The 20,224-nt window shown below is 52.5% G+C and overlaps 2 protein-coding genes across 2 annotated transcripts; both read right to left on the bottom strand.

The window, feature by feature from the left end:
- Window positions 1-3,809: 3,809 nt before the first annotated feature.
- On the bottom strand, window positions 3,810-5,470 carry LOC134045604 (inositol 1,4,5-trisphosphate receptor-interacting protein-like 1). Its single transcript, XM_062495425.1, is given in 2 exon segments — window positions 3,810-5,059; window positions 5,062-5,470. Coding segments are annotated over 2 exon segments (1,659 nt in total).
- Window positions 5,471-9,646: 4,176 nt separating this feature from the next.
- On the bottom strand, window positions 9,647-11,533 carry LOC134045603 (inositol 1,4,5-trisphosphate receptor-interacting protein-like 1). The gene is given in 3 exon segments (XM_062495424.1): window positions 9,647-11,395; window positions 11,397-11,447; window positions 11,450-11,533. Coding segments are annotated over 3 exon segments (1,884 nt in total).
- Window positions 11,534-20,224: the final 8,691 nt, after the last annotated feature.

Here is a 20,224-nt window from a genome sequence, read left to right as displayed (position 1 = left end):
ATTGTGACACGTCCCGAGGTGTCACAGGTGTCACAGCACATCACAATCCAGCCAACCACACCCTTTGTCCCCGCCCTGGCTCAGCCACCCAGAGCGGCCCTGGTGTACTGCAAAAGGCTGCCTTTGACTCAATCTTTTTCAAAGAACTCCCACTGCTCTTTCCTTGGCATTGATTTTCATCTGCACTTCATTGGCATTCTCATAGATATCCATGTTAGAAGGCACCCATGAGGATCATTGAGTCTATGCTTTGGCACGACATTGCTTGAGCTACACTTGAATCTTGGAGTCAGTGAGGTCGAAAAAGTCCCTGCAGATCATGCAGTCCACTGGCAAACTTAACACTGCCTACGCTCCAATCAGCCAGGTGCCCAGATGCCACATCCACATGCCATTTAAACATTTCTGAGCATGGGGACTCAGCCATTTCCCTAGGCAGCCTGTTCCCAAGCTTCATATTCTTTTGGTTGAAGGACTAATTTCCTAGAGATCCAATTGAAATCTGCCATGGCTCAACTTGAGGAAATTTTCCTCTGCTCATTTGGTGGCTTCCCTGGGCTAATACAACCACCCGCACGTAGCTAAAACCTCAATTCAGGGCTCGTCTGCATTGTGTCAGGCCCTTGGGCTGAGAATCCAGCTCCTTTGAGAGGAGAGAAAGGTGGTGCATTTGCACTGGGCCTCCTTCCCACGGTCTCGTGGGACAAAATGGGTTGTTGGTGGGAGGAAGAGTTTCAGTTTGCCTGGAAGCATTTCCATGTGAGGAGAACCTTTGTGCCAAATCCATCAGCCAAGGGAATCCATGCCCTTGCAAGCAGAAGGGAAAATCAGTATTTTCCTGGTAGAAAATGGAAAGGTTTGGAGTGAAAGTCATTGCTGGAATGTCCCCTCCTGTGCGTGTGGGTTTTGCTAAGCTGCAAGGCCAGACTGTGAAGAGGGGATCCCGGCAGACAAGAAATGCCCTCTTTGCTCTGCGGCTTTCCACGGCACCGGCAGCACAAGTGAGAGCCCTTCCTTGGCCTTTGCCTTCGGCAAGGCCCCAGTTTGTGCAAAGCCTGGATGGCCTGGGAAAGCAGCTCAGATTTACACTGCCCAGCCTGGAGGAGGGATGCCAGAGCAGACACAAGCTCCACAAGGTCCGAGTGCAGTCCAGCTTAGGCCGCAGCTTTCTGCCCTTGTGTCTCTGGAGCCTTGGAGGGGAAGGCTGCGTGGCTTGCAGTGACTTTGCCCAGCTCTCCTGCTCACAGCGCTGGGCACCCCAAGGCTGTTTGGTCTCAGCGCAGCCAAGAGCAGGAAGAAAGCCTCGCCTGGCTTTGCAGGCCCCTGAGATGAGCAAAGACGAGGAGTGTGCACAGAAGAGACCATCAGCACTGCACAGCCATGTCTCTCAGCCATCAGTCACAGAAAACTCAAACACTACTCTTTGGGTTTGAGGTTTGTCTTGTCCTTTTTTTTGCACCTTTTACCCCTCTAGGAAAACCTGTGGTGTGTATTCTGTGCTGGACACCTGGATTTGAACGATCCCCTCTTGGTGCTGCCTAGATGGAACTCCAAATTGTGCCTTTGCTCCTCTCTTTGTTCTGTTACCAGGCGTCAGTCCGAGAGGCCGATGGGTTACATGATTTCCCTTTTCTCAGCTTGTGCTCAGGAGCTGGGAGAATCACTGACCCCCCTCCCCTGCCCCAGCTTGACCCTAAAAGGGTTCTGCAGCAGGGGAAGGTGGCATGTTGCCAGTGGCTCAGCTGCCAGAACCGGTGCTAGCTGACATGGAAGGCTCTACTCTATGGCTTGAGCCAGTTTACAGCTGCCAGCACCTGGGCTGTGTGGTGCCCCACATTCATCGTGCCATCAAGTCAGAGTGCACAGACCTGACACTGGCAAGTCCACCTGATCACCATGTCCCCAAGTGCCACATCTACACATTCCTGAAGCGTCTCAAGCAATGTCAATGGCACCAGTTCCATGGGCAGCCTGTGCCAGTGCTTGCCAACCCTTCTGGAGGAGAAATTTTTCCCTAATACCCAATCTAAGCCTCCCGTGGCGGAACTTGAGGCCATTCCCTCTTGTCGTGTCCCTTGTTTCCTGGGAGCAGAGCCTGAGCTGCACTAGCCCAGCCGTCGTGTCTGGGAGTTGCAGAGAGCGAGAAGGTTCCTCTCTGCTCCTGACAGTGACTGCGGCCACGTGTGTCCCTGCGGCCGTGCCCGGCACTGCTGTCCCTGCTGTCCCTGCTGTCCCTGGTGCCAGAGCCCTGCTGTCCCTGGGCAGGGCCGTTCCCTCCCCGGGCACAGCCCCATGAGGTGCTCCCTGCTGCGGCCCGGCCTGGCCCCAGGGAGGGCTTAGGCTGCAGATGGGGAGGACATTGTGGCCTCTGAGGCTGCTGAGGCCCTGGCCCACGCTGCCCAGGGAAGCTGCGGCTGCCCCATCCCTGGCAGTGCTCCAGGCCAGCCTGGCTGGGGCTTGGAGCAACCCGGCCCAGTGCAAGGTGTCCCTGTCCTTGGCAGCAGGGCTGAACAAGGCAATTTCTAAGGAGCCTTCCAAGCCAAGCCATTCAGTGACTGTGTGATGATCACAGGGGCCGGGGACAGCTGGGCTGCATTTCTGATTAGAACCAGTTCAGCACTGTCCGTTTGGTTGAGTTCAAGCCAAGAGCCCACGAGCCCAGATTCACTGTGAAAGGCTTTTACCAACACTGTGGGTTTGGCTGAGATCAAGAAAGATTTGCACAATCCTGATTCTGCAACATTGTATTTTATTGAGACAAGATCCAAGCTGTTTCCAGGTTGCTGCTCATAAATGCACTAAGTAGAGAGCATTAATATGGGTCAGAACAGATAGCAACCCTAGATACGGCTTGACTTGTATGTCAAAATAAAATCCTATGTGTGATACATACGTATGATGTAGAATAGAAATTATATTGCTACAAGAATATGAAATGCCCACTGTATCTATATATTACACGTATGTTATATCTGTATGAATGCATCTGCTTGATGAAAACCCTTTCCGCCAAAAATATCGTGACACTTAATATGTGCTCTATTATTTTTATTATTATTATTTAAACTTAATTGTGGATTGAACTCTTTGGAATGATTTTTTATTGGGATAGAATAATTACGTATTTTCATGTGGGCTGTTGTTTATATTAGTATATGGTTTTGTTTTATTCTATTTTACTATATGTAATCATAAATAATGAAGCAACTCACTGGTATAAACTTTTTATTTATTATATAACTAGCTATGAAAAAATATCTAGATTCCTATATACAGAAAATTTCAGGTCAGCTCCAAGACACTTTGTCCATTGCTGGCCTAAATGTGTCCTTTGTACAGACAAGGAGAGTCACGGTCCATTGACTGATGGCAGCCAAGCAGTGTTGATTTTTCCCCTTGGTCTTCTTCGCTCTGCTTCTTTTTCTGTCCCCCATTCCCGCTTCTTTCATACTGTAAATTTTGGCGCTTCCGAAAGGGCGGGAACAAGTGCGTGTTGCAGGTGGGGTTTGGTGACTTTGGCCCCGCAGGTACGGCATGTTCTGTGTTCACACGCATTCTTAGGAGTGGGGAAATTGCAGCAGGGCTGTATGCCAATGTGGGTGCCTTTTCTGGAGAATGAAATAATCCAAGGCGGCAGAATCAGCTGTCCTGTGGCTTTCCAGCTGTTGAGGCGGCAGGAGAGGCTGTGGGACCTTCAGCAGAGCCTTTGCAGCCTCTTCTCCTTACAGCACCAAATTAGTGCTATGAGGTGGCTCTGTGCTGCCAGCTGCGAGCAGCACGAGCACAGCTCTGTGCGTCAGTGCGTCCGTTCAGCGTTCAGCGAGAAGGATTCTTTGGAAGCGCTTTTGCAGATCCCGGTACTCACTAACGGCCTGGGTGTGGGCGGCCGATTCCTCGGCCAGGCGATGGAAGAGATTGTATGTGTGACCCCTTTGAACATCTGGGGGTAAATGGATGTTGGGAGGCAGCCTCTGGTTCCCCACAATGAAGTGGTTGAGGTGTTTTGCTTGCACGCAAAAGCGCAGGCCCTCGCGGATATCCAGCAGGCGCCGCAGCAGATCTCTCCTGCGCCACTGCGACACGGGCACGACGTTGAGCAGGTGCATGACGATGGTCTTCATGCTGTAGGTGGAGAAGCTGAAGCCCAGCACAAGACGGGTGAAAAACTGCAGGCACTTGAGGTGCAAACTGTCAGGCAGGGCCTGCTTGGCGACGTGCTTGAAGAACTCAGTCTCTGCCACAGCATAGGTCTCGGGCCAGGTTGTGCTTTGGGTGTGGGCCTCTTTAGGCTGGCTGCTCACAAAGACGTCGGAGTCGCCTCTGCGCACCCCAAACAACACCTCAATCCTGAAGCTTTCCCTGCCATTGGTCACCTTGAATTGGCAGCAGCGTCTGGAGGGCAGCAGCGTTAAATGCCAATTGTGCGACTGCGGCAAAGCTGGCCAGATGGCTCTCACCAGCTGGTGGAACCAGCGGGCCGTTTTGTGCACATCGAGGTAGGAGTCGGTGCACAGGGTGTCTAGGAGGCTGGGATCCTGACTCCTCCTCAGCTCCTCCTCGGGCTGGTGCAGGAAGCACAGCACGTTCTCCCCCTGCTGCTCCTTGGTGCAGGTGCACTCCAGCTGCACGCGGACACGGAAGTTCCTCACCTGCCTGTGCTCTGCAGAGTCCAGCTCCAGGTGGAAGCTGTGGCCTCGGGGAGGAGTCATGGGTATGAGCACCTGGTACACAACATCCTGCTCACGGGGACTCCAACCTTCAAAGGCGCTGCCCACCCCGATGGCTTGGTGCAGGACTGGGTAGAAACTGTTTGATAAGACGTGTCCAAAGTAAACCGCATACTTATCCATCAGGTTCATTGTCCACTCGCAGCCAGCCTGCAGGTCCTGTACAGGCCACTGTATGCGTTGCATCACAGTTCTTCCAACGTTATCGTCCAAATCGTTGTCCCCTTCATAGGCCGCGATTGCAAGATCATTGTTTGCGGCATTTGCAGCCTCATTGACAACTGCGTTCTCAATATTATCTTCTCCATTTCCTGCAACATTGCCATCTTCCCATTACCATCACCATTGCCATCTTCCTCCCCATTCGCATCATCTTCTTCTTCTGCATTTCCAACATCCACTTCTTCATTTGCAAGCCCATTTCTGACCTCCTCTTTGTTTGCACCATTGTTTCCTTCTTCAGGCTCCTCTCTCCTCAGGCTCCTTTTGCACCCCATCAGCCACAGGACCAAGACAAGGAACAGGAGCACAGCAAGAGCCAAGAGCTGCAAGGACTGCTCCACTCCACTCTGCTTCAGGTCCAGCTGCTCCACCTGCCACTCCAGCCGAATCCTCTCCCATTCCATGTGCTTGGCATGCACTTCCATGCGCAGACGTGTTTCCTCATCTGGAACATCACCCATGAGCTGTGGGTACTGGATGAGGGTTTTCAAGAGCACGAAGAGCAATACCACGGAATTCATGGTCTGCGGGAGGATGGAGAGAAGGCCTTGAGTGGGGCTGTGAGGGAGGCAGCTAGCAGTGGGGGCAGCAGGGACGAGAATGCTCAGGGCTCTGGGGGCAGGAAGGACAGGGCCCCACACAGCTGGCAGGCAGCAAAAAGCCTGTCCCAATGCCCCAGCAGCAGCAGCAGCAGCAGCAGCATGACCTGCCCAAGGCTCTCCCATCAGGGGCTGTCCCTGCATGCAGGGGGAGAAGCCAGCCCCAGGTTCAGCGTTTCTGGCCTGGCCCTTGTGCCCAGCCCAGCCTCCCCACCACGTGTGCACTCACCGCTTGCTCAAGCAATGCAGGGCCAGCGTTGCCTGCTGCGGCCTTTTATAGCGGCCCCCATTGTGACACGTCCCGTGGTGTCACAGGTGTCACAGCACATCACAATCCAGCCAACCACACCCTTTGTCCCCGCCCTGGCTCAGCCACCCAGAGCGGCCCTGGTGTACTGCAAAAGGCTGCCTTTGACTCAATCTTTTTCAAAGAACTCCCACTGCTCTTTCCTTTGCATTGATTTTCATCTGCACTCCATTGGCATTCTCATAGATATCCATGTTAGGAGGCACCCATGAGGATCATTGAGTCTATGCTTTGGCACGACATTGCTTGAGCTACACTTGAATCTTGGAGTCAGTGAGGTTGAAAAAAGTCCCTGCAGATCACGCAGTCCACTGGCAAACTTAACACTGCCTACGCTCCAATCAGCCAGGAGCCCAGATGCCACATCCACATGCCATTTAAACATTTCTGAGCATGGGGACTCAGCCATTTCCCTAGGCAGCCTGTTCCCAAGCTTCATATTCTTTTGGTTGAAGGACTAATTTCCTAGAGATCCAATTGAAATCTGCCATGGCTCAAGTTGAGGAAATTTTCCTCTGCTCATTTGGTGGCTTCCCTGGGCTAATACAACCACCCGCACGTAGCTAAAACCTCAATTTAGGGCTCGTCTGCATTGTGTCAGGCCCTTGGGCTGAGAATCCAGCTCCTTTGAGAGGAGAGAAAGGTGGTGCATTTGCACTGGGCCTCCTTCCCACGGTCTCGTGGGACAAAATGGGTTGTTGGTGGGAGGAAGAGTTTCAGTTTGCCTGGAAGCATTTCCATGTGAGGAGAACCTTTGTGCCAAATCCATCAGCCAAGGGAATCCATGCCCTTGCAAGCAGAAGGGAAAATCAGTATTTTCCTGGTAGAAAATGGAAAGGTTTGGAGTGAAAGTCATTGCTGGAATGTCCCCTCCTGTGCGTGTGGGTTTTGCTAAGCTGCAAGGCCAGACTGTGAAGAGGGGATCCCGGCAGACAAGAAATGCCCTCTTTGCTCTGCGGCTTTCCACGGCACCGGCAGCACAAGTGAGAGCCCTTCCTTGGCCTTTGCCTTCGGCAAGGCCCCAGTTTGTGCAAAGCCTGGATGGCCTGGGAAAGCAGCTCAGATTTACACTGCCCAGCCTGGAGGAGGGATGCCAGAGCAGACACAAGCTCCACAAGGTCCGAGTGCAGTCCAGCTTAGGCCGCAGCTTTCTGCCCTTGTGTCTCTGGAGCCTTGGAGGGGAAGGCTGCGTGGCTTGCAGTGACTTTGCCCAGCTCTCCTGCTCACAGCGCTGGGCACCCCAAGGCTGTTTGGTCTCAGCGCAGCCAAGAGCAGGAAGAAAGCCTCGCCTGGCTTTGCAGGCCCCTGAGATGAGCAAAGACGAGGAGTGTGCACAGAAGAGACCATCAGCACTGCACAGCCATGTCTCTCAGCCATCAGTCACAGAAAACTCAAACACTACTCTTTGGGTTTGAGGTTTGTCTTGTCCTTTTTTTTGCACCTTTTACCCCTCTAGGAAAACCTGTGGCGTGTATTCTGTGCTGGACACCTGGATTTGAACGGTCCCCTCTTGGTGCTGCCTAGATGGAACTCCAAATTGTGCCTTTGCTCCTCTCTTTGTTCTGTTACCAGGCGTCAGTCCGAGAGGTGGATGGGTTACATGATTTCCCTTTTCTCAGCTTGTGCTCAGGAGCTGGGAGAATCACTGCCCCCCCTCCCCTGCCCCAGCTTGACCCTAAAAGGGTTCTGCAGCAGGGGAAGGTGGCATGTTGCCAGTGGCTCAGCTGCCAGCACCGGTGCTAGCTGACATGGAAGGCTCTACTCTATGGCTTGAGCCAGTTTACAGCTGCCAGCACCTGGGCTGTGTGGTGCCCCACATTCATCGTGCCATCAAGTCAGAGTGCACAGACCTGACACTGGCAAGTCCACCTGATCACCATGTCCCCAGGTGCCACATCTACACATTCCTGAAGCGTCTCAAGCAATGTCAATGGCACCAGTTCCATGGGCAGCCTGTGCCAGTGCTTGCCAACCCTTCTGGAGGAGAAATTTTTCCCTAATACCCAATCTAAGCCTCCCGTGGCGGAACTTGAGGCCTTTCCCTCTTGTCGTGTCCCTTGTTTCCTGGGAGCAGAGCCTGAGCTGCACTAGCCCAGCCGTCGTGTCTGGGAGTTGCAGAGAGCGAGAAGGTTCCTCTCTGCTCCTGACAGTGACTGCGGCCACGTGTGTCCCTGCGGCCGTGCCCGGCACTGCTGTCCCTGCTGTCCCTGCTGTCCCTGGTGCCAGAGCCCTGCTGTCCCTGGGCAGGGCCGTTCCCTCCCCGGGCACAGCCCCATGAGGTGCTCCCTGCTGCGGCCCGGCCTGGCCCCAGGGAGGGCTTAGGCTGCAGATGGGGAGGACATTGTGGCCTCTGAGGCTGCTGAGGCCCTGGCCCACGCTGCCCAGGGAAGCTGCGGCTGCCCCATCCCTGGCAGTGCTCCAGGCCAGCCTGGCTGGGGCTTGGAGCAACCCGGCCCAGTGCAAGGTGTCCCTGTCCTTGGCAGCAGGGCTGAACAAGGCAATTTCTAAGGAGCCTTCCAAGCCAAGCCATTCAGTGACTGTGTGATGATCACAGGGGCCGGGGACAGCTGGGCTGCATTTCTGATTAGAACCAGTTCAGCACTGTCCGTTTGGTTGAGTTCAAGCCAAGAGCCCACGAGCCCAGATTCACTGTGAAAGGCTTTTACCAACACTGTGGGTCTGGCTGAGAGCAAGAAAGATTTGCACAATCCTGATTCTGCAACATTGTATTTTATTGAGACAAGATCCAAGCTGTTTCCAGGTTGCTGCTCATAAATGCACTAAGTAGAGAGCATTAATATGGGTCAGAACAGATAGCAACCCTAGATACGGATTGACTTGTATGTCAAAATAAAATCCTATGTGTGATACATACGTATGATGTAGAATAGAAATTATATTGCTACAAGAATATGAAATGCCCACTGTATCTATATATTACACGTATGTTATATCTGTATGAATGCATCTGCTTGATGAAAACCCTTTCCGCCAAAAATATCGTGACACTTAATATGTGCTCTATTATTTTTATTATTATTATTTAAACTTAATTGTGGATTCAACTCTTTGGAATGATTTTTTATTGGGATAGAATAATTACGTATTTTCATGTGGGCTGTTGTTTATATTAGTATATGGTTTTGTTTTATTCTATTTTACTATATATAATCATAAATAATGAAGCAACTCACTGGTATAAAATTTTTATTTATTATATAACTAGCTATGAAAAAATATCTAGATTCCTATATACAGAAAATTTCAGGTCAGCTCCAAGACACTTTGTCCATTGCTGGCCTAAATGTGTCCTTTGTACAGACAAGGAGAGTCACGGTCCATTGACTGATGGCAGCCAAGCAGTGTTGATTTTTCCCCTTGCTCTTCTTCGCTCTGCTTCTTTTTCTGTCCCCCATTCCCGCTTCTTTCATACTGTAAATTTTGGCGCTTCCGAAAGGGCGGGAACAAGTGCGTGTTGCAGGTGGGGTTTGGTGACTTTGGCCCCGCAGGTACGGCATGTTCTGTGTTCACACGCATTCTTAGGAGTGGGGAAATTGCAGCAGGGCTGTATGCCAATGTGGGTGCCTTTTCTGGAGAATGAAATAATCCAAGGCGGCAGAATCAGCTGTCCTGTGGCTTTCCAGCTGTTGAGGTGGCAGGAGAGGCTGTGGGACCTTCAGCAGAGCCTTTGCAGCCTCTTCTCCTTACAGCACCAAATTAGTGCTATGAGGTGGCTCTGTGCTGCCAGCTGCGAGCAGCACGAGCACAGCTCTGTGCGTCAGTGCGTCCGTTCAGCGTTCAGCGAGAAGGATTCTTTGGAAGCGCTTTCGCAGATCCCGGTACTCACTAACGGCCTGGGTGTGGGCGGCCGATTCCTCGGCCAGGCGATGGAAGAGATTGTATGTGTGACCCCTTTGAACATCTGGGGGTAAATGGATGTTGGGAGGCAGCCTCTGGTTCCCCACAATGAAGTGGTTGAGGTGTTTTGCTTGCACGCAAAAGCGCAGGCCCTCGTGGATATCCAGCAGGCGCCGCAGCAGATCTCTCCTGCGCCACTGCGACACGGGCACGACGTTGAGCAGGTGCATGACGATGGTCTTCATGCTGTAGGTGGAGAAGCTGAAGCCCAGCACAAGACGGGTGAAAAACTGCAGGCACTTGAGGTGCAAACTGTCAGGCGGGGCCTGCTTGGCGACGTGCTTGAAGAACTCAGTCTCTGCCACAGCATAGGTCTCGGGCCAGGTTGTGCTTTGGGTGTGGGCCTCTTTAGGCTGGCTGCTCACAAAGACGTCGGAGTCGCCTCTGCGCACCCCAAACAACACCTCAATCCTGAAGCTTTCCCTGCCATTGGTCACCTGGAATTGGCAGCAGCGTCTGGAGGGCAGCAGCGTTAAATGCCAATTGTGCGACTGCGGCAAAGCTGGCCAGATGGCTCTCACCAGCTGGTGGAACCAGCGGGCCGTTTTGTGCACATCGAGGTAGGAGTCGGTGCACAGGGTGTCTAGGAGGCTGGGATCCTGACTCCTCCTCAGCTCCTCCTCGGGCTGGTGCAGGAAGCACAGCACGTTCTCCCCCTGCTGCTCCTTGGTGCAGGTGCACTCCAGCTGCACGCGGACACGGAAGTTCCTCACCTGCCTGTGCTCTGCAGAGTCCAGCTCCAGGTGGAAGCTGTGGCCTCGGGGAGGAGTCATGGGTATGAGCACCTGGTACACAACATCCTGCTCACGGGGACTCCAACCTTCAAAGGCGCTGCCCACCCCGATGGCTTGGTGCAGGACTGGGTAGAAACTGTTTGATAAGACGTGTCCAAAGTAAACCGCATACTTATCCATCAGGTTCATTGTCCACTCGCAGCCAGCCTGCAGGTCCTGTACAGGCCACTGTATGCGTTGCATCAGAGTTCTTCCAACGTTATCGTCCAAATCGTTGTCTCCTTCATAGGCCGCGATTGCAAGATCATTGTTTGCGGCATTTGCAGCCTCATTGACAACTGCGTTCTCAATATTATCTTCTCCATTTCCAGCAACGTTGCCGTCTTCCTGTACGTTACCATCACCATTGCCATCTTCCTCCCCATTCGCATCATCTTCTTCTTCTGCATTTCCAACATCCACTTCTTCATTTGCAAGCCCATTTCTGACCTCCTCTTTGTTTGCACCATTGTTTCCTTCTTCAGGCTCCTCTCTCCTCAGGCTCCTTTTGCACCCCATCAGCCACAGGACCAAGACAAGGAACAGGAGCACAGCAAGAGCCAAGAGCTGCAAGGACTGCTCCACTCCACTCTGCTTCAGGTCCAGCTGCTCCACCTGCCACTCCAGCCGAATCCTCTCCCATTCCATGTGCTTGGCATGCACTTCCATGCGCAGACGTGTTTCCTCATCTGGAACATCACCCACGAGCTGTGGGTACTGGATGAGGGTTTTCAAGAGCACGAAGAGCAATACCACGGAATTCATGGTCTGCGGGAGGATGGAGAGAAGGCCTTGAGTGGGGCTGTGAGGGAGGCAGCTAGCAGTGGGGGCAGCAGGGACGAGAATGCTCAGGGCTCTGGGGGCAGGAAGGACAGGGCCCCACACAGCTGGCAGGCAGCAAAAAGCCTGTCCCAATGCCCCAGCAGCAGCAGCAGCAGCAGCAGCATGACCTGCCCAAGGCTCTCCCATCAGGGGCTGTCCCTGCATGCAGGGGGAGAAGCCAGCCCCAGGTTCAGCGTTTCTGGCCTGGCCCTTGTGCCCAGCCCAGCCTCCCCACCACGTGTGCACTCACCGCTTGCTCAAGCAATGCAGGGCCAGCGTTGCCTGCTGCGGCCTTTTATAGCGGCCCCCATTGTGACACGTCCCGTGGTGTCACAGGTGTCACAGCACATCACAATCCAGCCAACCACACCCTTTGTCCCCGCCCTGGCTCAGCCACCCAGAGCGGCCCTGGTGTACTGCAAAAGGCTGCCTTTGACTCAATCTTTTTCAAAGAACTCCCACTGCTCTTTCCTTTGCATTGATTTTCATCTGCACTCCATTGGCATTCTCATAGATATCCATGTTAGGAGGCACCCATGAGGATCATTGAGTCTATGCTTTGGCACGACATTGCTTGAGCTACACTTGAATCTTGGAGTCAGTGTGGTTGAAAAAAGTCCCTGCAGATCACGCAGTCCACTGGCAAACTTAACACTGCCTACGCTCCAATCAGCCAGGTGCCCAGATGCCACATCCACATGCCATTTAAACATTTCTGAGCATGGGGACTCAGCCATTTCCCTAGGCAGCCTGTTCCCAAGCTTCATATTCTTTTGGTTGAAGGACTAATTTCCTAGAGATCCAATTGAAATCTGCCATGGCTCAAGTTGAGGAAATTTTCCTCTGCTCATTTGGTGGCTTCCCTGGGCTAATACAACCACCCGCACGTAGCTAAAACCTCAATTCAGGGCTCGTCTGCATTGTGTCAGGCCCTTGGGCTGAGAATCCAGCTCCTTTGAGAGGAGAGGAAGGTGGTGCATTTGCACTGGGCCTCCTTCCCACGGTCTCGTGGGACAAAATGGGTTGTTGGTGGGAGGAAGAGTTTCAGTTTGCCTGGAAGCATTTCCATGTGAGGAGAACCTTTGTGCCAAATCCATCAGCCAAGGGAATCCATGCCCTTGCAAGCAGAAGGGAAAATCAGTATTTTCCTGGTAGAAAATGGAAAGGTTTGGAGTGAAAGTCATTGCTGGAATGTCCCCTCCTGTGCGTGTGGGTTTTGCTAAGCTGCAAGGCCAGACTGTGAAGAGGGGATCCCGGCAGACAAGAAATGCCCTCTTTGCTCTGCGGCTTTCCACGGCACCGGCAGCACAAGTGAGAGCCCTTCCTTGGCCTTTGCCTTCGGCAAGGCCCCAGTTTGTGCAAAGCCTGGATGGCCTGGGAAAGCAGCTCAGATTTACACTGCCCAGCCTGGAGGAGGGATGCCAGAGCAGACACAAGCTCCACAAGGTCCGAGTGCAGTCCAGCTTAGGCCGCAGCTTTCTGCCCTTGTGTCTCTGGAGCCTTGGAGGGGAAGGCTGCGTGGCTTGCAGTGACTTTGCCCAGCTCTCCTGCTCACAGCGCTGGGCACCCCAAGGCTGTTTGGTCTCAGCGCAGCCAAGAGCAGGAAGAAAGCCTCGCCTGGCTTTGCAGGCCCCTGAGATGAGCAAAGACGAGGAGTGTGCACAGAAGAGACCATCAGCACTGCACAGCCATGTCTCTCAGCCATCAGTCACAGAAAACTCAAACACTACTCTTTGGGTTTGAGGTTTGTCTTGTCCTTTTTTTTGCACCTTTTACCCCTCTAGGAAAACCTGTGGCGTGTATTCTGTGCTGGACACCTGGATTTGAACGGTCCCCTCTTGGTGCTGCCTAGATGGAACTCCAAATTGTGCCTTTGCTCCTCTCTTTGTTCTGTTACCAGGCGTCAGTCCGAGAGGCCGATGGGTTACATGATTTCCCTTTTCTCAGCTTGTGCTCAGGAGCTGGGAGAATCACTGACCCCCCTCCCCTGCCCCAGCTTGACCCTAAAAGGGTTCTGCAGCAGGGGAAGGTGGCATGTTGCCAGTGGCTCAGCTGCCAGCACCGGTGCTAGCTGACATGGAAGGCTCTACTCTATGGCTTGAGCCAGTTTACAGCTGCCAGCACCTGGGCTGTGTGGTGCCCCACATTCATCGTGCCATCAAGTCAGAGTGCACAGACCTGACACTGGCAAGTCCACCTGATCACCATGTCCCCAGGTGCCACATCTACACATTCCTGAAGCGTCTCAAGCAATGTCAATGGCACCAGTTCCATGGGCAGCCTGTGCCAGTGCTTGCCAACCCTTCTGGAGGAGAAATTTTTCCCTAATACCCAATCTAAGCCTCCCGTGGCGGAACTTGAGGCCATTCCCTCTTGTCGTGTCCCTTGTTTCCTGGGAGCAGAGCCTGAGCTGCACTAGCCCAGCCGTCGTGTCTGGGAGTTGCAGAGAGCGAGAAGGTTCCTCTCTGCTCCTGACAGTGACTGCGGCCACGTGTGTCCCTGCGGCCGTGCCCGGCACTGCTGTCCCTGCTGTCCCTGCTGTCCCTGCTGTCCCTGGTGCCAGAGCCCTGCTGTCCCTGGGCAGGGCCGTTCCCTCCCCGGGCACAGCCCCATGAGGTGCTCCCTGCTGCGGCCCGGCCTGGCCCCAGAGCAGGTTCCCCCTTCGGGTTGCCCCGGGGTGGCCGCGTGTCCCCAGCCGGCTGTGCCTGGGCAGCTGCCTCAGCCGTGAGGGATGCAGAGCTGCGGGAGCCCACGGCTCCGTGCCGGCCGCACTCCAGAGCTCCCTGCTCCTGCTGCCGGGGCCTGGGTGCCCGCCCTGTGCCCTCCCACCTCGAAGGCCGTGCCAGGCCCCTCTTGCTGCCCTCATGGTGGCGCTCCCGGCCCCAGGGCTGTCCCAGGGCTTCTCCAGGGACACCTTCCTGCGGCCATTCATTGCCTGCGGGGGCCCAGCACAGACCTGCAGTGGGTCTGTTTGCAAGGGGCTGCACTGACAGCGCCGGGGCCGCTGGCTTCCCAGTGCCACAGGGCAGGCTGAGATGTGCTATGGGGAAGGGAGTCTTGGCTCTGAGGGCCGTGAGGCCCCGGCACAGGTTGCCCAGGGAAGCTGTGGCTGCCCCGTCCCTGGGAGTGCTCCAGTCCAGCCTGGCTGGGGCTCAGAGCAACCTGGCCTAGCCAGAGGTGTCCCAGCCCATGGCACTGGGGTAGAACTGGACGGCCTTGGAGATCACTCTGGACACTCACAGACACAGCGTTTGTGCAAGCAATGCCTTTATTGGAACTTTGCACTGACTGTTGCCCCCAGCGGGAGAACACTCTTCCAGACAGGAGGGCAGTCACTGTCATTTTCAAAGAACCATCACTTATTTTAGACATTTTAAATACTAATAATAATTAAGGTCATTCTTATATTAACAATTCTCTTCCATACTATTACACATACTATGATATATAATACAATGATGAAGTGTTATAATACTGAAGATTATATAAAATTACTTCATTATGATAAAAATACTCCTATAGTGGCTTTTTCATATAATACATAGGAATTATTGCTATGAATAATAATATATGCATATAAGAATATATAGTTGTTCTAATAAAACTAGTATTTTACTCTTATTGTAATTACTATTATAATCCAGAATAGTACTACTATGATTTGGACTGACTTTTAGATGAATAGTTAAAAATATCTAAATTGGTTTTAAACTAATTAATAATTTTAAATGAAGACTATAAATCTATCTCCATCCATGCACTCCAATCCTCCTTCAAATGATGCCATCCTCGTGCTAGTGAGAGACCTCTGCATGGAAAAGCATTGATAGATAGTGTTAATGCAGATGGAGTTAAGAGGTGCAGTGAGGAGGGGCAGGGTCTGGCAGGAGCCCAGAGCCTCTTCCCCAGCACAGCTCTGTGTGCTGGCTGCTGACAGGGATGTGCAGCTGGCCTTGGCCAGCCCAAAGATCACCGCCAGCAGGAAGCTTTTCTTCACACGGGCCACTGTCTGTGCTCCTCCAAGAGCCTGCCCAGCTCACCTACAGCCTCCTGCGCAGATTCCTATCCATTCTAACAAGTCTGGCCATTTCCTTCCTTATCATTTTCATGGTCCTCCACATTTCCTTCAGGTCTTTGAAGGCCTTAATCCGAGGCTTCATCCGCTTAAATTCCATCCTGCACCTTCTCACCTCTGCCTCAGCTCTGGCGGCCTCTGCTCTGTCCCTCATGGCTGCCCTTCTGTGTCTGTTCCACAGCCCTAAAGGCAGAAGCAGCAGCTCAGCAGCAGCCCAGAAGGGCCCGTGCTGCAAGGCACCTGCAAGCAGGGATCCCCAGCCAGGGTCACTTGGCTCTGGGGTAGCCTGCTCCAGCTCCTCCGTGCTCAGCTGCTGATCCTCATCCAAGCCATTGGCCACGGGCTGTGGCAACTAGAAGAGGAGCAGTGCAACCAGGGCAAGGACATATTTGCACGCCATGGTGTTCAGGAGGAGAGAGACAAGGCTTTCAGTGGGGCCACCGAGGCAGCTTGTGGTGGCCAAAGGGAGGCCTGGGAGCACAGGGGTGTGAGGGCAGGAAGCGGAGGGCCCCAGACAGCTGGCAGGCAGCAGGGCCTGTCCCAGTGGGCCAGCAGCAGCCCCATGCCCTGCCCGAGGTGCTGGCACCAGGGGCCGGCCCTGGATGCAGGGGGACAAGGCAGCCCTGGGTGCAGCGCTTGCGCCCCAGCCCTGGCCCAGCCCAGCCCCACCACTGCTTCTCCAAGGTAGATGAAGAGACATGGAATCCAAAACCTCGAGTATCCCCTGAGCAGTGAGTCATTCTGCTGTTCAGTTTGTCCCAACCTATGTCAGGGGTTGGAACAAGAGGGTTTTGAAGATTCCTTCTGACCCAAGCCATTCTAGGATTCTGTGATTTCCCCATGACTGACTTCGGTCCCTTCAAAAGACATCCTGCCTCCTCTCTTCCCCCCACCTGTGGAGAGCACATTCTGGTGCTGCTGGTGGTGTTGGAACAGGTTGCTGGATACTATTCCTGCCATGCCGTGGCTATAAGCCTGACTCCTCTCTGAAGTCTTTGTTCCTGAACCAGTGCCTTCAAATGACAGTCATCTCCCCTCCTTCCTTTTCCATTCAGCACTTGAGTAGACACAACATTTCTCATCGTTTTCCACAGTACAGCACAGGTCCCAGTTCCCATATTGTGGAGCCCTCTGCCATAAATCAGCCTGATAGGTTTATTCTCTACGTAATGGGAAATTATGACAAATGCAGCTGTATAATCTAGTTAGTAACTCACCATAATGACTGCTTCTGGGGTGATTTATGGGTTTTGTCATATGTGAGCTTTCAGAACTTTAGAGATTACATTTTTCACACTTTTAGTTGGAATCTCAGTTTATTAGACTTTACTGCAGCATTAATCACTTGCAGTACAACCCTGGACTTCACAAATGTATCACATCAGCATGAAAAAGGCAGAGAAAACAAGAACTGTTGTGAATTAATGAGCCGGGTAACATGTGTCTCACAACCAGTGATGAAACAACCTGTGTTCTTCTTCAAGCCGCAACAGAAAGCCCCTAAGTCTGGCTTTTAAATTTTTTCTTCTTTTTTTTTTCTTTCACAAAATACAGGCAGCAGCAAAGAACAGAAACAACACAGCCAGGCTTGAAACCTGAAAGATCTGCAAGGCTGAGTCTATCCTAGTTAATGGTGAAATGATGTGTGAATCTGTCCTAGATGTTCAAATAAAGAAGATTGATTCACAGTTACAATGTGACTTATAAGCAAAACACTGGGATTATATAGGAGAAATGCATGTGCCATGAAACAACCAATAAATCAGAGAGGCAGTTCCAAGCTCTACTGTGAAGGTCTGGGAAATGTTCAGAGTTGCCATCTATAGAGTTTGGTGCAGGATAAACTGGAACAAAAGGCCATCATTACCCAAATTGCTTTGGTTTGGGCTGTATTTTTTTTTTTTGTCAGCTAATATTTTATAATGCTCCAAGAAATATGTTGAAAAGGTCACTATGATCCATCAGACAAGCAGGGGGGCTGGGGTTGATGGAACACATTCCTTGCACTGGGAGGGTGGACAGAGAGAAGGCCTGTTTTGGGGTAAATCAGCATGGATCAGGGACCTGGCTCAAACCTGGGCTGGCCAAAGCCTTAGAATCACAAAATATCCTAGGTTGGGAAGGACACACAAGGATCATCAAGTCCAACTCCTGGCCCTGCAGAGAACCCCTCCTCACGAATCATACCCTGTGCTGGTGGGCAGGAGCACAAAACTGGCTGTGGTTTTGGGTGGATGGGTAAGATGATCTACAGGTGCTGAGGAGCATTCCTGTTCCCTGAGCTCCTGGAGAGCTGCAGACACTGATAACTGGTAAGGACACCCATGAGGGGTGTGACCTGGGGCTGCTGATCTGGTGTCTCCTTTCTGTTGCTGCTTTCTGCTAAAGATAGCAGCCTGTTGCCAATTCCTTGTTGCTGAGGTGATAAATGGCTGGCGAGAATCCCTCTGTGTTTTTTGTCTGCACAACTTTTTATGCTCAGCACCAGGAAGGACTGGACCAGAATGGAGGGATTTGGGGTAACAGTGCTGAGACTAAGATGGACAGCCAGGCAGAGCAGCTCCTTCTGGCTGGTGCAAAAATTAGCCTTGTGCTTTCAATGATCCATAGTTAGGGTATTGCTGGGTATTCACTGGGAGAAGAGGAGGTGTAAAATGAAGCTCCTGAAGCTGGTTGGTATCCTGGAAGTTGGTCAGACCCCACCTGACCTCAGTGGTTGTTTGGCCAGCTGAGGTGATGGAATTTATTGGGCTGTGCAAGGATAGTTGTCTGTGGAAACATGAAGGACCCTTCACGGGGGGATGAAATGCAGCCTCATGGTAGAAACAGCTGGGCTAAATACGCATTATTCCAGCAAAGAATCTTTGCTCTCAGGAGCAACAGATTCCACCTTTCATTAAACCAATACTTGGTTTCTAAAATTATTATTATTTTGAGGAACATAAAGGACTTTCTTTTTTATTTTATTAGCCTTTTAAAATCATCTTGTTTGGGTAGTGCAGGACACCCATTGCATGAGAAGCATGAAACATTAGATGTTACCAGAGTGTGGCACCTGCAACGAGATGTAAATGCTGAATCTCCTTTTGGAGATGTGGGAGTCACAGGCTCAGATTCTTCAGTGACCAGCAGGAGATGGGAGACACAGAAGGTAATAGAGGTCATGGCCAGAGCTTCCCTGTTGGGTAAAAGCAACTCTGCTTGTACGTGTTTTGATTTTAAAAGCACAAAACGAACCATGCTCCTGTGTTTTCTACCTTTGTCTTGACACAGGCTGGGACAGACTGTTTCCATGAATATGTAGCGCCCATTCCAGACTTCAGGCACTGGTCCTCAGCAGATAAAACTCTGCTTTGTAGGAGGTATTACCATCTGGGATGGAATGTGGAGCAGAATTGTTTGGTTTTGATGCCTAGGCAGACACAGCTCTGCTGGGCAGTCAAGGGCTGGAGGCAGAGCTGGGAGAATCACCTGTGTCCTGCTGGGAAAATGTGGTGGCAAGAGGGTGAAGGCAAGTATGGAAACAAATCCAGTTTTGGAGAATGCTTTGGCCATTGGGATTGAGGTGGTCAATACAGAGAAAGTAGAGACTTCAGTGATAAACCCCAGCAAGTGCCACTCTCTACAGGTCTTGGATGAAAGGAATTTCTGTGGAAACCCAGGGATGAGGCAAGCAAGGAAAGCATCCCAGTGACTACAAAGCTGCAGGTGCTCACTGCAGTATCACCTAGAGCCCAGGGGCCCAGAACGCCCCAGCAAAGCCTCACCTGTGCCTGCTCCTGTGCACAGTCAGAGGCAGGGGCTGGAAAAGTCCTGCACTAGCTCAGCCCTGCTCTGTCTAACCCAGCTGTACCTGGCCAAGAATAGGGTCTAACCCCAGGCTCAGCCTATGTGACATGGAAGAAGTTTTAGCCTTGATCATCACAAACACACTTTACGCTTTACATTCAGAAATGACCTATGGATGAAGGATGAAGGACATAGACATGGGAGAAAACCCAAAAAATCCACCATGCAGCACCAGACCTTTGGGTCTAAGCAGTGTGGCAAGGGACAAATCCAGCTCAGAGCTTCTCAATCGGTGCCTGTTGGTCTTCAGGAGGAGAGTCAGGGCGAGGAAGGGAAGTAGGAGAAGATCTTGGTGTGCTGCCCTGGTGGCTGCTGGTGTAGGAAGTGATGGATGCTCATTCCCAGCCCTCCCTCAGTGGCAGGAGCCCAGCGGTGTTCCAGCACTCCAGCACAGGCAGGGAGGCCCTGGATGCTTTGGGCAGCTGGCTGATTTCCCTGTGCCTTGAGCTGTCCCGGCTGGATGCTCTCAGCTCTGACATGGTCTGGAGGAGAGAAAACAAGAGACATTCCTGCTGTGTGAGGGGAGCACAGGGAGCAGAGCTGTCCCACGGCGCCGTACGTCACGTCCCGCTGACAGATCCTGGCTGCAGCAAAGAGGCTGCAATCCAAAAATAGCCCCTTTCCTCACACATAAAATGAATAGATCGGAAGGCCTCTGTGCTGTGCCCCAGCAGAGGAGCTCAGCATCAGGAAAGGGGTGCTCCCTGTGGCCTCCCTGGAATGGGGTGGATGTGGCAAGGCTGGTGCAAAGATGCCAACATGGCCTGGTCCTGCATCTACCCACTGAATGCCCCAGCTCTTAGCCTGCAGCACCACGTGCATCTCCCATCTTCCACCACCTCTGGGGCCTGTCCCCATCATCTCAGAGAGCTTCTCCTCCTGGAACATGTTTATACTAAGTCCCGTGTGATGTTCTACCTGTATTTTTTGGC

The sequence above is a fragment of the Cinclus cinclus genome, chromosome 6, assembly GCF_963662255.1.
Source record: "Cinclus cinclus chromosome 6, bCinCin1.1, whole genome shotgun sequence".
In the NCBI taxonomy this organism is placed as follows: domain Eukaryota; kingdom Metazoa; phylum Chordata; class Aves; order Passeriformes; family Cinclidae; genus Cinclus; species Cinclus cinclus.
Note: the sequence above shows the minus strand (reverse complement) of the source record. Positions and strands in the feature narration are given on the sequence as shown.